At 38.2% G+C, this 16,825-nt stretch overlaps 1 protein-coding gene across 16 annotated transcripts in view; it reads left to right on the top strand.

Annotated features, from left to right (window-relative positions):
* The window catches only part of GART (phosphoribosylglycinamide formyltransferase, phosphoribosylglycinamide synthetase, phosphoribosylaminoimidazole synthetase), a 42,348-nt gene that overhangs the window by 22,875 nt on the left and 2,648 nt on the right, over nucleotides 1-16,825 (top strand). For 14 of the 16 annotated variants that reach the window (NM_001396157.1, NM_001396159.1, NM_001396158.1 and 11 more), the window contains 12 exons: nucleotides 77-245; nucleotides 780-1,011; nucleotides 3,091-3,185; nucleotides 4,330-4,439; nucleotides 5,005-5,203; nucleotides 8,728-8,976; nucleotides 9,328-9,480; nucleotides 10,126-10,329; nucleotides 10,675-10,806; nucleotides 11,421-11,551; nucleotides 12,961-13,102; nucleotides 16,026-16,141. In NM_001396157.1, the coding sequence (NP_001383086.1) occupies nucleotides 77-245; nucleotides 780-1,011; nucleotides 3,091-3,185; nucleotides 4,330-4,439; nucleotides 5,005-5,203; nucleotides 8,728-8,976; nucleotides 9,328-9,480; nucleotides 10,126-10,329; nucleotides 10,675-10,806; nucleotides 11,421-11,551; nucleotides 12,961-13,102; nucleotides 16,026-16,141 (1,932 nt within the window). Of the gene's footprint in view, nucleotides 1-76; nucleotides 246-779; nucleotides 1,779-3,090; nucleotides 3,186-4,329; nucleotides 4,440-5,004; nucleotides 5,204-8,727; nucleotides 8,977-9,327; nucleotides 9,481-10,125; nucleotides 10,330-10,674; nucleotides 10,807-11,420; nucleotides 11,552-12,960; nucleotides 13,103-16,025; nucleotides 16,142-16,825 lie in introns of those variants that run through there. The other 2 variants (XM_046901723.1, XM_040706786.2) reach the window with 1 other exon arrangement.

The following is a 16,825-nucleotide window of genomic DNA, read 5'->3' as shown; positions in this document are numbered from 1 at the left end:
TTTTACAGTTGCAATAATATTTTAAAAAGCTCCATGAAGAAAATGAAAAAAAAAATTGCTAATCTATATTTTGTAGGTAATTCTTCCACTGTTGAAAAGTGATTTATACGAAGTTATGCAAGCAGTTATCAATAAAAAGTTGTCTAGTTCCATGCCAATCTGGTATGAAGACAGTGCAGCTGTGACTGTGGTCATGGCTAGTGAAGGGTATCCAGGAACATATCCGAAGGGTTTGGAAATAACAGGTAAATACAGCAAGAGAAAATGCAAAAGTCTGATTACTCTCCCACCCTCTCTCCAGTCTCTCTTTTACCCAGATTCATAGAAATTTAAGATCTCGTGGTTATGGGTCAACTGAATTTTCATACATTAAAGACTATTAGTAGTGCACTCACAGTGTTTTAAAATCTCCATACCATATTAAGTTTTGTAGCATTTCTTTAACATGTGTTACAGTGAAGTGCTTCTGGGCCTATCTTATATAATATTGATGCTGATGTGTTCTGTGCTCTCTGTGTCAGTGAAGTATAAAATCTGTCTGGAGTTATATGCAGATGTTTCAGCTAAATACCTTTCTGTGTCTCTGAGCACACAAGCAACAGACTCATCTCTCCACGAAATGTAGTTTTAAAAGATTTATTTGTACTTCCCAGAATGTTTACACTGAATTTGATTGTTTCTAGGCAGTGTAATTGTTGAGTATTTAATAGAGAAATGTTCTGTTGATCTCTCTCTTTTTTTTTTTCCCCTGGATTTATATTGTTAAACAACAATCACAGGACTTTCTAAGGCTAAAGAACTAGGACTGGAGGTGTTCCATGCAGGCACAGCCCTGAAGGATGGCAAAGTAGTGACTAATGGAGGAAGAGTCCTTACAGTAACTGCTATTAAAGAAGATCTAATGACTGCACTGCAAGAAGCCAACAAGGGAGTAGCAGCCATAAACTTCAAGGGTTCCATTTATAGGAAGGACATTGGTTATCGGGCTATAGCTTTCCTGAGTCAATCCAGGTAGATATCTGAAATACTTAAAATGGAAACAACTGGTGTAAAAGGGACTTAAAGACATCACTACAATAAATGTTATGTTGATAATGCATAACTCCAGACAAGTTTTAACTGGCAACCTCGTGGGCAGTCTAAGCAAGACCAGCCAGTGAAGGAACAGGCTTTTTGATAGCTCTTTGATCCATGTTCTTATTTTCCCAAGCCTGAGTTAAGCAACAGTGACAAGCACAAGTACTTTAATCTGTGTTCTGTCTGCTTTTGGAAAACGGAACTTCTGTTCCTTTCACTCTCAACTATCACTTTTGCTCTAGAACGGTTGTCTAAACATATGATGTTACTATCATGAAAAATATATATGAACAAATTTAGAGCTATTTGGTCAAGTCATTTTAGAGTCTTTAGAAGCAGCTAGTTACGATATATACATTATAACAGTTGACTAAAAACCTGGGTAGAGTTTATCACTCTTATTACTATTCCTTCTTATTTCACATTATTTGCTTTAACAGTCTTAAGAGCGTATTTTTTTAAAGCAGTGTGTCCTACTGTGTCTCTGATGCTATTGAGAATTTTTTGAAAGATTTTATACTCATTTTCAGCTAATATAAGGCATATCTGCCTGCTTGTTCTCTAAAGAGCTTAAAACATAACTTTTGATAATTGACTATTTTGTAGCCTATGAAGCATGCTAGTAAGTTTTTAATTTTTGCTAAGTGTATACTGATTAGCTTATTGTAAAATTATAATCAATAAACTTACTACATGAACAAGGGTGTTCCTATCTGGTCTTCCTTTTCAAGCACTGTGCATCTCTTGACAAATTTGTGTGAAAATATGTAATTTGTTTTTGTATTGTCCTTGTGTGAGAGGAGAATACTTTAACAAAGAGTTCTCTCAAGTGCTGAGCTCATGGGCCAGAGCCACAAAGTTTCTTGGCTGGAGTGCATCCATGCCAATGATCCCTACCTTACACAAGAGTTTCCTTGGAGCTGCCTCAGTCAGTGCTTGTTTCACTGCCCTTGAGTCTGCAACATCGTTTCCTCTCCTAAAATTGGAAGAACAGGACCTGATGGTTGGCTTTGTGAGGGTGGGGATGCACCGCCCCCCCCCCCCCCCCCCCAACAGTTTGGCAGGATTAAGTCCTATGCATTTCCCTCTGTGAAAATATACAGAAGATTTATTTAATAAGTATTTCAGAAAACTGCTCTCCTTTTAAAGAATCATGCTTTTCAAAATAAGGTGAAAATATGTAGAGTATTGATTATATTCAGACTGGAAGGAGCTGACTTTGGTCTCTTGTTACCAAAGGCTGATAGTTCATTGAGCCTTATTCACAGGCTGAACAGCTGCTTCTTGTAATTATTTTCTTGCCGATTTTTAGCAGTGATACAATGTGTGTGCAGGTACCTTTGTATTTTTTAGGTAGCACAGATCTTTGGTTTATTGCAGTTGCTTTGCTGTAGCTGAAAGTCATTAATTGCATCATCTCCAAAATGAAAAGGTCCCACTATGAACAGTCGAGTTATACACAGCCATTTGTACTACACATGTAAAGAGAAAAGTGGTGCAGGTGTTTTTGTGATGGTATCACTCAAGGTGAGGAGAGGCAGCTTTAAGCCACAGTTGTAAAACTCCAGAAGTGTCACAGAGAAATAATTTATTTGATACTTTGCTTTAGAGAAGCTAACTTGACCTTGATCTTATATGGTGCTACCGTACGAAATCAGGTCCACTTACATCATGGCAGAGGGATTTACTATTATTATTATTATTGTTGTCTAATACTCCCTATCTTCAGGTGTACATATGATGTCAGGATCCAAACAGGAAAAGATTAACCTTTGAGTCACTGAGTCTATGTGGAATAAGTACTGCAATACTTAGAAATCATTTTATGTGACTAAAGTTACTGTAAAAGTAGGGAAAGATTGATACTTTAAAAACTTCACTGACAGCAGAATAGGATTCTGAATGGCTAATCTCCTTGGTGAAAGAATTATACAAATACATAAATATTATTTTAAAATACGTGTATCTACATTTAGTAATTAGTTGTTGAAACATTTTTTAACAATCTTTCAGAGGCCTGACTTACAAAAACAGTGGGGTAGACATCGCAGCAGGGAATATTTTGGTTCAGAAAATTAAACCTCTAGCTGCAGCCACATCAAGATCAGGTAAGAGCTGGACCTTTGTTTCTATTTCAGTTGGTTCATAGTAACGAGGCTTATCATCGTGATCCAAATACTCACGTGTTCTGTGTAGGTCTAGATTACACTAGAAATAGTAGTAGTAAGTAACCTAATGCCTGTGATTTCTTCAAAATGTAGTTCTTTAAGATACCAGGTTTTCTTGTCAAATGACTAAAATATATCTCCCAAATGTGTCATTTGTATTAAGAGCATTAGAAAATATGATTCATTTCTCAAAAAATCATATGCAAGCAAAAAATCCTACTTTGATAATATGGATTATCCATTCTTGCTTAGATAGCTATACAATTCTTGTAGATAAATGTTTAGAAATACAAGTGATACAAGATGTTGAATTCTTCACCAATACTTTCAGATATACTATCTGTTTCTTTAGATAGATATGTCATGTATCTTTTGCTTATATAAAACAGAATCAGCCCATCCTTTTTTGTGATATCGGGCACATCTTGATCTGTCAAGTCCTTGTAATTTTTATGGTAAAGTTAAAATATCAATCACTTATGAGATATCCCTTTTAATTCAAATTATATGAGAACCTTCAAATAATTTCAGCTCTATGTTGAGAGGAAAATATATGGAGATACACTCTAGTAGAAGTAGTCACCTGTTACCATTAATAGTATTTTTCACTCATATTTGTTTCATTTAACCAAGTTTGGTCTTAGGATTACCAAATTTACCCTATCATAACCAGTCTTAGGATCAGAGATTCTTTAAGTACCGTAGGCATTAGTAAGAAAGAGGGGATTTCCACTGGAAAATATTTAGTATCCATTTTGTCCTATAAAGCAGTGGGCTTCAAATTGTTACAATTCCTTTTCTTTACTTCAGAAAAATACTAAATGCAGCAGTCACTGTCATTATTGAATGTTCAATCACAAAGTTTTATATTTTTAGCTTTAGATAATAATGTTGACAAACCAAAGCAAACGTAAGAGGATTAGGAGATTCTGTGTTTCTATGAAGATGCTGTAAATGTCAGAGAAAAGTTTCGTGGCAACAAAGTCACGTTGAGAGATTCAGAGTCAGAGGGAATTTGCTGATGTGTTAGAGATCCTGAAGAAACCTATGAAGTTTCCTGTTTTCTCTTTTTTTTGGCTGGCAGGCTGCAATGCAGAACTTGGAGGATTTGCTGGCCTCTTTGATTTGAAAGCAGCTGGTTACAAAGATCCTATCTTGGTATCTGGAACTGATGGTGTTGGCACAAAACTCAAGGTAATGTGAAAATTGACATACAGAATGCAAATTGCTTGATTACACAGCTGTCTGTCTTTTACCACAAAAGATCGGTAGTGTTTAAAAATACCTATTTATATTTCTGAAAAGAGAATGAAAAATTAAATTGCCTTCCTCCTGTAAAATAATTTACTGTACATTTTGGCATGTAAATAGGCATCCTTGAGAAGAAGCTTAAAGTAGCTCATTTTTATTTTATGTATATAGCCAGTGCACCATTTTACTGAGGTAGAATCTCCATCCTCAAGAAGATTACTCACAGAGAAAACATTTAATTATATGGTTGCTATAGCGTTTACACAAACTGTGATGAAACCCTTTTCAGTTCAGTCTCCTTCCGTAAAGTTGCTTACGTACTTGCTAAGAAAGTACAAATTCCTAAAATAGAATTTTAGCAGAGGAGCACAAAAGTGTTATTAGTTGAAGCTGCTCCTCACAAAGCTTCTAGAGAAAGAGCATGATTTCAGTCCCCGGCCACTGCAGACTTTGCTTGTGTTTGAGTTTCTGAAATCTAACCAACATGTTCTCTCACTGTGTTTTGCAGATTGCACAAGTGTGTAAGAAACATGACACTATAGGTCAAGACCTGGTTGCTATGTGTGTCAATGACATCCTGGCTCAAGGAGCAGAGCCCCTCTTCTTCCTTGACTATTTTGCCTGTGGTAAACTTGATGTTGAAGTGGCTCAGGGTGTCATTGCAGGAATAGCTGAAGCATGTCAAAAGGCAGGATGTGCTCTTTTGGGTATGGACACAGTTTTTCTTTGAAGGGAGTGAAAAATTGTATGCAATTTCTTTATAATTGGTTTTAATGTGCTTGTTTTCCTAGTCTGCTAAAGAATCTTAGCACTGAGAAGAAAAGGTCATGTCCTTGTTTTCTGCCTACTGAGAGAAGACAGTACTTTACAAATGTTGCCATTTGCTCAGGAAGTTGCATATACATTTTCTTATTCATATCTTTTCATTTAACTTTGCAACTATAACAACTAGCTTGAAAACTAACAATTCATGTATTTTAATTCTTTGTATTTTTCAAGTGAATTTGAGAGCACGCCAAATAGGCTTGGTTTTTTACTCTTTATCCTGGAGAAAATTCTAGAGTTTTCCTCTAGAAACAAGATCTGTATGTGTTACTATGCATATATGTCTCCCTGCATGTGTACATAATATCCTTTGAACCTCTTGGCTGATTTTAAACAAATTTGACAGGAAAAGTAGAGCTCTCACTGTGAGTATATTCTCACAGGATCATATAACTGGAAAGCCAGAGAGTGTCCTTATAAATGCAGGAAAAACTTGAGTTGGAGCTCACTTCTTAAGACACAGAAGTTAACCACAAGACAGAAAAACAAAACAAAAAGTTAAAGCATATTCCAAGCTGTTAAGACTCATGTTTAAGTATTTTCCTTTTAGGCCCTATAATACAAGTACATAATACATTTTACTAACAAATGATATATGTATTGTGGTATACAGTAGTCTGGTTATCCATGGAAAGTAATACAAAATTTTACTTTATAAATCCTAAAAAATATACATTTAGAACTGCTTAACTCGATAAAAATATTTCTAGGTCAGTGGAAAAGACATGTTTTCTATAAGTCTTTCATTTATGAAAGGAATATAACACAGGGTTAAGTTTCAAAGCAATGAAACCCAGGAAGTTGTTTCCTCATAATAAGGCTGTTGTTTGCTTTTCCTCTTTTATAAAAATATTCTTTGGAGAATTACCATACTTTTCAAAAAGGCTTTTGATTTGAGAATGAAAGTGACTGTTCACTTATCTTACTTTATATACCACCTGATAATTGGTACTTTGTCCTTTTTTGACTCCTTTAAGAAAGCTGGTGATAAAGGTATCTTCTAAATGAGTATGTCTTATTTTGATGGAGTTTACAAGCTTAGGAGAAGGAGCTATTTATGTTCTGTTGTTTGTTTTTTTCTGCATGAAGTCTTTGCCAGTTCTGTGTTTTGTCTTAAAATGTTCTTTCAGGTTATCAAATATAATCAAACCATTCATATTTCAGCTTAAGTACATGCTAGGTGAAATCTAGCAATGAAACCATTTACTGAAATTTCAAGATTTTATTTCCAATTGGAAGACTTTAAAACTTCAAAGGGCTTTAAAAATTTGTAAGTTAGTACCAGAAAACAATATCTCAATTTTGTAAATGGGTTAGTAAGTGTCTTTTTTTTTTTTTTTTTTTTTTTTGTGCTGAAATTGAAGGAAGTCAGAACTCAAACATAAAACAACCATGATTTACTCCACAAATTTATGACACTATCGGAAAGGAGGGTACAAAGAGGATGCAGTAACTGTGTATCTAAGGCAGAAATGCTTTTCTATAGCCTGAATCTTGGAATCATTAAGGTTGGAAAAGGCCTCTAAGATCACCAAATCCAACTGTCAGCCCACCCCCACCATGCCGCTGCCCACATCCCTCAGTGCCACACGGCTCTTGAACACCTCCAGGGACAGTGACTCTACCACCTCCCTAGGCAGCCTGTTGCAATACCTCATCGCTCTTTCAGAAAAGAAATTTATTCTAATACCCAACCTGAACTTCCCCTGGCACAACTTGAGGCCATTCTCACTCATCCTATCTCTGTTACCTGAGAGGAGATGCGAATCCTACTTTTCTATAGCCTCCTTTCAGGTGGCTGTGGAGGGCAATGAGGTCTCCCCTGAGCTTCCTCTTCTCCAGAATCATTAAAATAAATTTCAGTTTGGGCTCTGACTTAAGACATTTGTGTCACTGTGCATGCACACAGCATGTAGATCTGTCTTTGTACAGAATCACCTCATCAGCAAAGTGGTGAGTCTTGTTTATAGCATATTCCTGAATTCTTTCCATGTATATCTGCAATATCTGAATACTCTGCTCAAATACCTTAAGCTCTTACTAGTGAGGTACTGAAGGACATACCTATATGCTCAGTTTCACACAAATGTTATTAAATGGGGTTTAAAACCAAGGTATCTAAGCAAATGACACTTCTTAGTGTGAACTTTGAATTTAAAGCTGGTTATAGCACTGTAACGTAAAAACCTGGAACAGTTCTATGGAATCTAGCATTGAGCAGCAGTCAAGCACTGAGCAGAAGGGCATCTTCACCATTGCTCAGGAGCAATTTGTAACCCCTTCAGTGATGCTTTTTTGAAATAGAAGAAAGAATGAAGTATAGCAAAATAATAATAATATTAATAAAAAAACAGTACTGGTCAATATGTTAGGCAGATGTCATAATATGATGGCAACTTAATGATTTTCAGGCTTTTTTCTTGCTGACATCAGGACCAGTGAAGGAATTTGAAGGATAATAATGACATGGCTTTGAGTTCGTCCCTGGAATGATGAAATAGTGTGAAGATGGCTGTTCAGAAAAATTCAGAGAGCAGTAAATGCTCCTTTCCTTCATTAAACACAATGATTTACTCTCTCTAGACTGAATGAGATGTGGCAGGCTGAACACAGGTCTTGACCAAGTTTTTGACCGCAGCAAAGACCATCAGCTTATGCCCAAAGGGCTCTAAGGGAACCAGTTCTGGTGTGTGTATTGTGAGAATGCTGTTTGAGTGGTGTTACTCATCTGCATGTAAGCCTAGAAAATTACCTTTTCAAAATGCATTCTGAATGACATCATCCAGACAAAACATGGTTTTCAAAACAAAACAAAATGATAACCTAATGATGGGAATATAAAGTAACAACCTGGATTACTGTTTCAGCTGCATGAATGGGTAGAACAGCCATCTTTTAGAGGTTTCTCCCCAAACGGTCTATAAACCTTAGTTGTGTAGAACTAAGGTGACAATGATGCCCAGGTTATAGGCAAGACTGGAAGTCAGAATAATGTTATGTATAAAATCTTTATGGTGGCAAGTAAAACTAATAGAAATATCATGCTTTTGAGGTTCTTTTATGAATTCCTCACATCTTGTAAGTTTTTAATGAAGAATATTAAATCTGGCAGAATTTGGAGATAGGAAGCTCTAAATATATGCTATGATTTTAAAATGTGAATACACCGCAATCTGATACTTGTTGACAGAAAGAGGGAGGAAATGTTCTTTCACAATTTACTATTGCTTGCTCAGTTGAAGGGCCTGTGACAAAGGTGTATCTTTAATTACTTCTAATGTTTGTTTATCTAACTAAAAAAATAAGTTTATTAAGGCCTTACAAGTTTAAAACTTCGAAAAACTGCATATGCAGTGGTTTCAGTAGTTTTCCAATAGTCCCTTCACCTTTTATTTGGTTCTCACAGGAGGAGAAACTGCTGAAATGCCAGGCATGTATCCACCCGGCGAGTACGACCTGGCAGGCTTTGCTGTTGGTGCAGTAGAGCGAGGGCAAATGCTGCCCCAGTTAGAGAGAATTGCTGATGGAGATGTGGTTATTGGAGTCGCTTCTTCTGGGGTTCACAGCAATGGGTACAGCCTTGTAAGGAGGATTGTTGAGAAGTCATCGCTGGATTTCTCTTCTCAAGTTGGCGTCTCTGGTGATCAGACATTAGGTACTATTTCTGATGTGGTTTCTTCTCTTGAACTTCTGAATGGGAAAATTCACACAAGTGTCTTGTCTGTACCTTTGCTTTTCTAACTTTTCTAAGGTACTAAGAAAGTTACTCCGTTCTCAAATGTGTTCTCATCTTTTTTTGTTTCCTGTAATCATGTATGCAGGAAAGAAATTAAGGGAGGGAGCTAAATAACTAATTGTATGCTGAAAGGTAGGCATTGTTTATCTCTGTAATTCAGTGCTCACTTCTATCCAGCAAATTAGTATTTTGCGATTTCCCCAATTTCATATTGAGTAACATTTCTTTTCAGCATTGCAATTGTCTTCATTCATCTTCTTTCATCAACAGGAGATCTGTTGTTAACCCCAACTAAGATCTACAGTAAGACTCTGCTGCCTGTCCTTCGTTCAGGCCACGTGAAAGCTTATGCACACATCACTGGGGGAGGCTTGCTGGAAAACATCCCCAGAGTTCTTCCAGACTCCTTTGGTGTCGTTTTAGGTGAGAAAGAAAGAAAAGCTGAGAAACGTCTGCATGTTAATATGTATAGATGTGGAAGCAACTCAAAGTGAACTGTCATCATTTGCAAAAACCTGCAATATTACTTGTAATTATATGACATTAGTGACATTATTGATGGGCATTCAGATATGGTTACCAGCTGGAGTAGATCTCCTGAAATTCACTGGACTTCGATTAATCCTCATCACAATTTCATCAGATACTCTAGAAATATTATTTCACTTTTTACAGGGAAGTGAAATATGGAAAGGTAAGCAACTTACTATAAGTTATGCAGTGTTCAGCTGGGTTGTAACTATCATAGAGTTCTGAATTCTACAACTGTATGTAAATCATGCATCCATTACTTCCATTACATGCTTCCGTTACTAAGCGTAATGTGACGAGAAAGAAACTTACTGTCTTTGGAGTTCCATTACAGAGGCTAGTCCAGAAGCAGTTAAGTAAGGAAAGGAAGAACAAGCTGTTTCTCTGCATGGAAACTGATTTCAGTCACGCTAATGCTGCTGTGAGAGTTAGTATGTGCTTTCCATCCAGATTTTGCCTCTCAGTACTCTAATAATTTTAGTATTTGTGCATAGGTAGTCCCTTCCACTTTTCATTTGTATTTTCAATTTTCTTCAGATGCTCTTAGCTGGAAGATTCCTGAAATCTTCTGTTGGCTCCATAAAGAAGGCAATCTCTCTGAGGAGGAGATGGCTCGGACATTTAATTGTGGGATCGGCGCAGTTTTGGTCGTTCAGAAGGAGCTGGCTCAGCAGGTGCTCAAGGATGTGCAGAAACACGAGGCAGCCTGGCTGATTGGGAAAGTTGTCCCTCTACAAAAAGGTTACTGGATTTTTATTTTCCTTGATAAAAACGAAAAACTAAATTACTTCGCTGATGCTTCTCCATGCCGTTCAGCTGACAAACTCTTAATTGGCACCTCCATGGCTTTTGTACACAGGGTATTGAGTTGTCAGTCCTAGTGACTTCTGTCTTAGTCTGTAGAACATGTGCTTAGCAATGTCAAATGTTACCAGAAGTATAAATAAATACTGATGTCAAATGTTACCAGAAGTATAAATAAATACTGAGAAGTAAAGTAGTGTCGCTTTTGTCTTTTCATGGATATTTTCCTCCTCTATGTGTTTCTGCCTTTATTTACTTTCTTTTTTCCTTCTGTGTCTTCAGGCTCTGCCCATGTTAAAGTCCATAACCTGCTTCAAGCCTTGCAAGCAAATAGGTCACTGTCTGTGCACAGCCATATCCAAGGCAAAATCCAAACAAACAAAGTGAAGGTTGCTGTCCTTATCTCTGGAACAGGTGAGAGTTTACATTATTTACTAGACTACTGAAAAAGGAACTTCAACTCAGAATCAAAATCTCTTGAAGTCTGCGAAAGTCTGCATTGTGGCTTTGATAACTTTTTAACAAGGCTTTCAGTGCTCAATAACAGGCAGAATAGATTTTTCCCTTGGCTTAATTTCAATCAGAAACAAAAATGATCTTTACCCTCTGCAGCAAACTAACTATAAATCGCGTGTAGTAATTTTAGCTACAACTTTCTGTTGTCTCTAGGTTCAAACAGCTATTGTTTTCTGCTACTGGGACAGCAGCATTATTTTACAAACAGATCACTTCCCTCTTGCCCCATAGTCACTTCCAGAGTTTCCAGTATTCCCACTTGTTAAGAAGTAAACCATCAGAACAATTTCAGCAACTACAGTTTACATAGCGAATTGCTGGTAAAAGCCCTGCAGACTGCAGGTATCAGATTTAGTTTCCAGTAATGTCAATAAATAAGAGTTACTGTTAACATTGGTGGTTTTTGGATTGAGTCTCACCCACATTGCTACTTATTTAAAACCTTTTGTAGCTGTTAACTATATTTATTCTCCAGGAACAGCTTGATATTCATGAATTATTTTTTCACTCAGGCACAAACCTGGAAGCCCTCATAAATAGCACAAAGAAGCCCACCAGTTTTGCAGAAATAGTTCTTGTTGTTTCTAACAAAGCTGGTGTGGAGGGGCTAAGGAAAGCTGAAAGAGCTGGTATTCCTACAAGGGTAAGTATTTCTCATCTCTTTAAAATTAACCTTCATTAGCTCTGACTACATCAGAAAAGTACTGTGAAATAATGATTAAAAAAGGTCTTAGTGTTTTGTTGTGGTTGTTCTGTCATGATCTTTGTGCCCCTGGGCAAACTACCTAACATGAAAGCAAATTACTTCCTGTTCTCCCTCTTAGAGATGCTACTATTAATGCTGATGGGATTGGGAATGGTCATTGTATTAAACCAGTGCAAAACTTTTACAGTTTAACCATTTGTTTAAGTGTAGTGCATTTGCACTAAAGTAGCAGGATATTTTATATGAGCTTATACTTAAAGTAACATGTTGAAGAAGCATTTGAATGAAGTGAGAGAGGTCAAACTTAATGAGACCTCCCATTGTTTCCCCGGGCATTGCTTCAGGCTTTTCAGGATTCATTCAAAGCAAACTGTGATTCCCTTTGTGTCGCTGGATCCATCACTGCATTGCTTTGCCCTTTGTGTAGCCATTTGCCTTACAGATAGGAAATGCCACTGTTCTGACTTAGGAGCATTTAACAGTCGCTTTTCACCAGTAACTAGAGATGATATGGAAGATTAGGCCCCCGTGCACACTTTCATCTTGGAGGGCTGTCTCAGTGGTTGAGTGACAGAACAGAGGCACAGAGTTGTGCGTGCTTTACCAGGTATTATCTAGTTATGTCTTTGTAGAGTTCAGCCCAGCATTGAGCTAGGCTCTATTCCTAGTGCCCTCTGCCACTTTTTCAGCTAGCCAGTTCTGGTTTTTCAAGACTACTTTATGAGACTTAAATGTGCCAGCATGGTAAATATTGTAGGAATTAATAGGTACTTTTATTTAAAAGACTACAGATGTAGTAAGTTAAGTAGCAGCGCAGGTGGCACCGCTTTATTCCTGTTGAAATTAAGAAGTCTGTATTAGGTGGGAAATAAATAATTCAGTGATGCCATCCTTTTGCAGTAAGGGCTTTTAAAATACTCGTGATTGGCCTCTCTTTCAAGGTTTTGTGATACAATCTGAGGCAAATTACTTAATGCTAATCATATTTTAAGGTGAAATCATTCTTAGACTTGAGATTATCCTAATGACCTGCATTTGTAGTTTAATTGTATCCAAATGCTGGGGTCTACAGCTGTGGGCCTAATGAGATAAAGCTCAGCTTTCTGATAATTACTCTGTGTTTATAGGAATTAAGACTGGTTATTTGTCTGTTAGCTGTATGCATTTTTGAAGTGCTCTTGCTGTGTATAGGCATCTAACTGTAGCCACATGGAGATTTACTGGCTCTTGTGGGATTCTTTTTTTTTTTTTTTTTGCCAATTACTCCGGAGTACCATTCCATTCCGTTTTTGTGGCTTTTATATTAAATTGATGCCCATGTTTCCTCCTTTTTTGGATTATCTCAGGTTATTGACCATAAACAGTATGGAAGTCGCACTGAATTTGACAGTGCAGTTGACAGAGTCCTTGAAGAATTCTCAGTTGAGCTGATCTGCCTTGCTGGATTTATGCGAATACTGTCAGGTCCTTTTGTCAAGAAATGGGAAGGTAAGTGCTGCATAATCGTGTATGCATCTTAAGAAAAGGGGGGAAAATGCACTTGTATAAATTATACTCAGGAAAAAGGAAAAATATAGAAAAGAAACCATATTAATTCCAAGTTTGCAAGAAAAGAGACTTTTCACATTTGGTAAAGAAAGTGGTGAAAGAGAGAAAGTCCCTTCCTCTTATCGTTTCACAGAAGGTTGAAGAAGCCACCTTCGAATGGTGGTCTTTGATTTATTGGAAAATGTTGTAAAGGAAGGCTTTTGGCCTCTGTAGACATGAGGTGTGGGCCATATTGTTGCCCAAGCAGTAAGTGTTGACTGTGGGCAGGAGAGCGTTCAGCCAAGGAGAAATCCTTCCTCTCCCATATGAACTTTGCCTGCAAGCTGAACTGCAGAGCAGTATGTGGTTTCTGTTAACATCTGAGAGTCTTTTGGTCAGACATCCCAGGAGCTGTGTGAATCTTTGGGTGGCTCTTGTTCACCAGAGGTGTTTGGTGTTTCCATTCTGGTCATCTTTTTTTTTTTATTATTATTGGACTAGATATTAGGAAGAAATTCTTTACTGTGAGGCTGAGACACTGGAACAGATTGCCCAGAGACGCTGTGAACGTCTCCTCCCTGGAGGCATTCAATGCCAGGCTGGATGAGGCTTTGAGCAACCTGGTCTAGAGGGAGGTGTCCCTACCTATTGCAGGGGTTTGGAACTAGATGATCTTAAAGGTCGCTTCCAACCCAAACCATTCTATGATTCTATCATCTTTTACAATTTTGCACTTCTTTGTTAGGGGCTGATAATGCCTCCGCCTCTTCCAGCTGTTACATTCCTTATCTCTTTCAGTTTCACGCAGGGAGTTCTGAATCACACAGAAGCAGCTACTTCTCTCACAGTTTGCTGTACTTCAGACTTAGTCATGGTTACTTAAGCATGTTTACATTGGTCGCTGGCTGGTCACGCTGTACCCTGCCACTCTCTGGGCCACCTCTGTTGTTCATGTGGTGACTGTTGTTTTCTTCTGGGTGTGTCGGTGACACCTACCTTTTACACCTGAACTACTTTTCAAACCTCTCTTTAAAAACAGTAGGGAAAAACAGGCATTCCTCAGACACAATTTGTGTTATGCTAAAGCTGTCAACTAGCTTAAGTTGGATTAATTGGTTTTGTTTCTCTCTGTTACGGAGTTCAGAAGACCAGGATGCAGGTGTCTGTGTTTTAGACAGCTGCTGTTGCTAGTCTGAATTGTCCAGAAACAGTCCATTTTTGTTGCTGCTTACCTAAAAGCTGTTCCCTTTCTCCTGCAGTTACAAGGACATAGAGCATAAAGTTAGTTGTGAAACTCCTCTTCTTGCTTAATGACCCTGAAACGTTAATTGTGAATCCCAACAGAAAAGACAGATAAAAAGAAGTAAACAAACAGAAAGCCACTTTGTTTTAGAGCAGTTCACAGAATCGTAGAATCATTGAGGTTGGAAAAGACCTCTAAGGTCACCTAGTTCAACCCTCAGCCCATCCCCACCATGCCCACTAGTTGCTGATGTGAGTAAGGAGAAACTGGGCAAATTCCAAAAGAAGTGCAGAGGGTTATTTTTGTCTCAGAGTCCTGAGTACTTTTTTGCTTAAGATGCAAATGCTCATGATCTTTTGCTCAAGATGCTAATGATTAAAAAGGGGGTATTTTTGAGATACAAAAGACGTTTGAGATATTGTTACTGATCAGTTGATACGTTTGCCTCCAAGTTTTGCAAGTCAAAATCTGCGTGAGTCCTTGCGGTGAGAAAGCAGGTTCTGTACTGCGCTGCCAGCAATGGCCTTCACTTCATATTACAAAACCACATGCCTCTATTTCAGTACACTGCTGCCTCCGCCAGCATGTGTCAGCTCAGCCTTACTGCTTGGCATTTAGGTGGTGTTCAGTGAATCCCGATGACACACAGTCAGCCTAAGCAGGAGGCATGTGGAGATAGCGTGGGCGTAGCATACTGTGATATAAATAGTGCTGATGGTCATTTCTTTAATCTTGCAAGGGTTTGTACTGAATTTAAGAGAAGAACCAGCACTGCTTAGCACCTTCTGATTTCACTCTAGTCCAGAGTTGGCAGGACAGTTATCACAGACATATTAAAAGCAGACAGGGAAGGTGTGCCAGAAGAAAGAAGGTATTCTGATGGTTTAATGATGACATTGCTCTAAGTGAGACCGTAAGGGCACGGATAGCTACTGTCTCTCATTGCACAGCCACGCAGGAGCTAAGGCATATGTTTTCTCATTGAAGGAGAATATAGGGTACAAGCTTCACAGGGTTCTAACCACAGTCCCACCTGATTGAGCATTAAAGGTTACATTATCCATTTCAGGATCTCCCAGCCAACTTTGCGCCTGGAAAGTAGTAGTGATAGACAGGTGCTTTTTGGAAGGGCAGAGCAAAGGACTCCTCTGTGAGCAGCTGCTGTCTTTCATTAAGCCAAAACAGATGGGGAGGAGAGGTCTGAGCTAAAGAATTTTTGCCTTGTCATAGGAGTCTGTTCAGTTTGAAGCTGCACCAAATTTCTTTGGGGTATTAAGTTTGTAAGAGGGGACTGTGCTTGTGATGAAAGGAGGAGGAGAACAACATAAGGAGAGAAAGGACAACCACAGGAAAAAAGATATATGTATACTGATGATTAGTCACTGGAGAACTATGCTTTGGCTGTGGAGTTCATTGTAACTGATTTGTGTCTTTGATTTTCTGAAATAGCAACACATTCTGAAATGCTTTGAGTTGGTTACCTGGCAGTAATATAAAAAAATAAGCCTAAGTGCAAAAGCCACTTAACGCATAGAAAAATCTTTTTTACAGATGTGTATTGTTCCTCTGTTGATTATTGATACTTGGAACACTGATAAGTCTGAATGCTGAAAGGCAATGACCTCACTTATTCTTTTCTAGGAAAAATATTGAATATCCATCCATCCCTACTGCCTTCTTTTAAGGGAGCAAATGCCCACAAATTGGTGCTGGAAGCTGGAGTCCGAGTAACGGGTTGTACAGTGCACTTTGTGGCTGTAAGTATTTCCTTCCTCCACCCCTCATCATTGACAGGTCTTAAGATTTTCACCTTGGAGCTTGTGTGGAGATCCCTTACAGTCTCCTGCTTGACTGCCTTTTCTCCTTCGTTCTTTCATAACATTATTGGGCAACATAATACTTTAGTTTAGGCAACGTGCTTTAGTTTGCTGTCCCTGGAAAAGGAACTGGAAATGAATAGTCTGTACAGGAGTTAAAGCTTTACCTTAGTTAACTTCTTCCTGAAGTATCTCACTGCTGCCAGTTCAGCTGTTGCAGTGGCTGTAATAGTTTGTATTGTGTCTTGACTAACCCTAAAATCTTTATTAGAGAGCAGTACCAACTTCTTATATTTTATCATACAACCTTCCTTATTTTTTTGTCTTCAAGAAGAAAAAAATAAAAACAAAACAAAAACATTGGAAGTGACATGAAGTTTAGATTTGTTAAGAAGTAATCCTATGTTTGTGGAAACAGAAAAACTTCATGTTAGAATCACAGAACAGTCTGGGCTGGTAGGGGCCTCAAAGCCCACGCTGCCCCAACCCCTGCTGTGGGCAGGGCTGCCCCCCACCAGCTCAGGCTGCCCATCCCACGTGGCGTTGAGCACCTCCAGCTCTCTGCTTGTCTCCATAGGAGAAGTGTTCCATCCGTCTGATCAAAAGTCAGAAACTGAGGATTCA

Source organism: Gallus gallus, chromosome 1, assembly GCF_016699485.2.
Source record: "Gallus gallus isolate bGalGal1 chromosome 1, bGalGal1.mat.broiler.GRCg7b, whole genome shotgun sequence".
NCBI lineage: Eukaryota > Metazoa > Chordata > Aves > Galliformes > Phasianidae > Gallus > Gallus gallus.
This window is presented reverse-complemented; position numbering and strand designations above follow the sequence as displayed.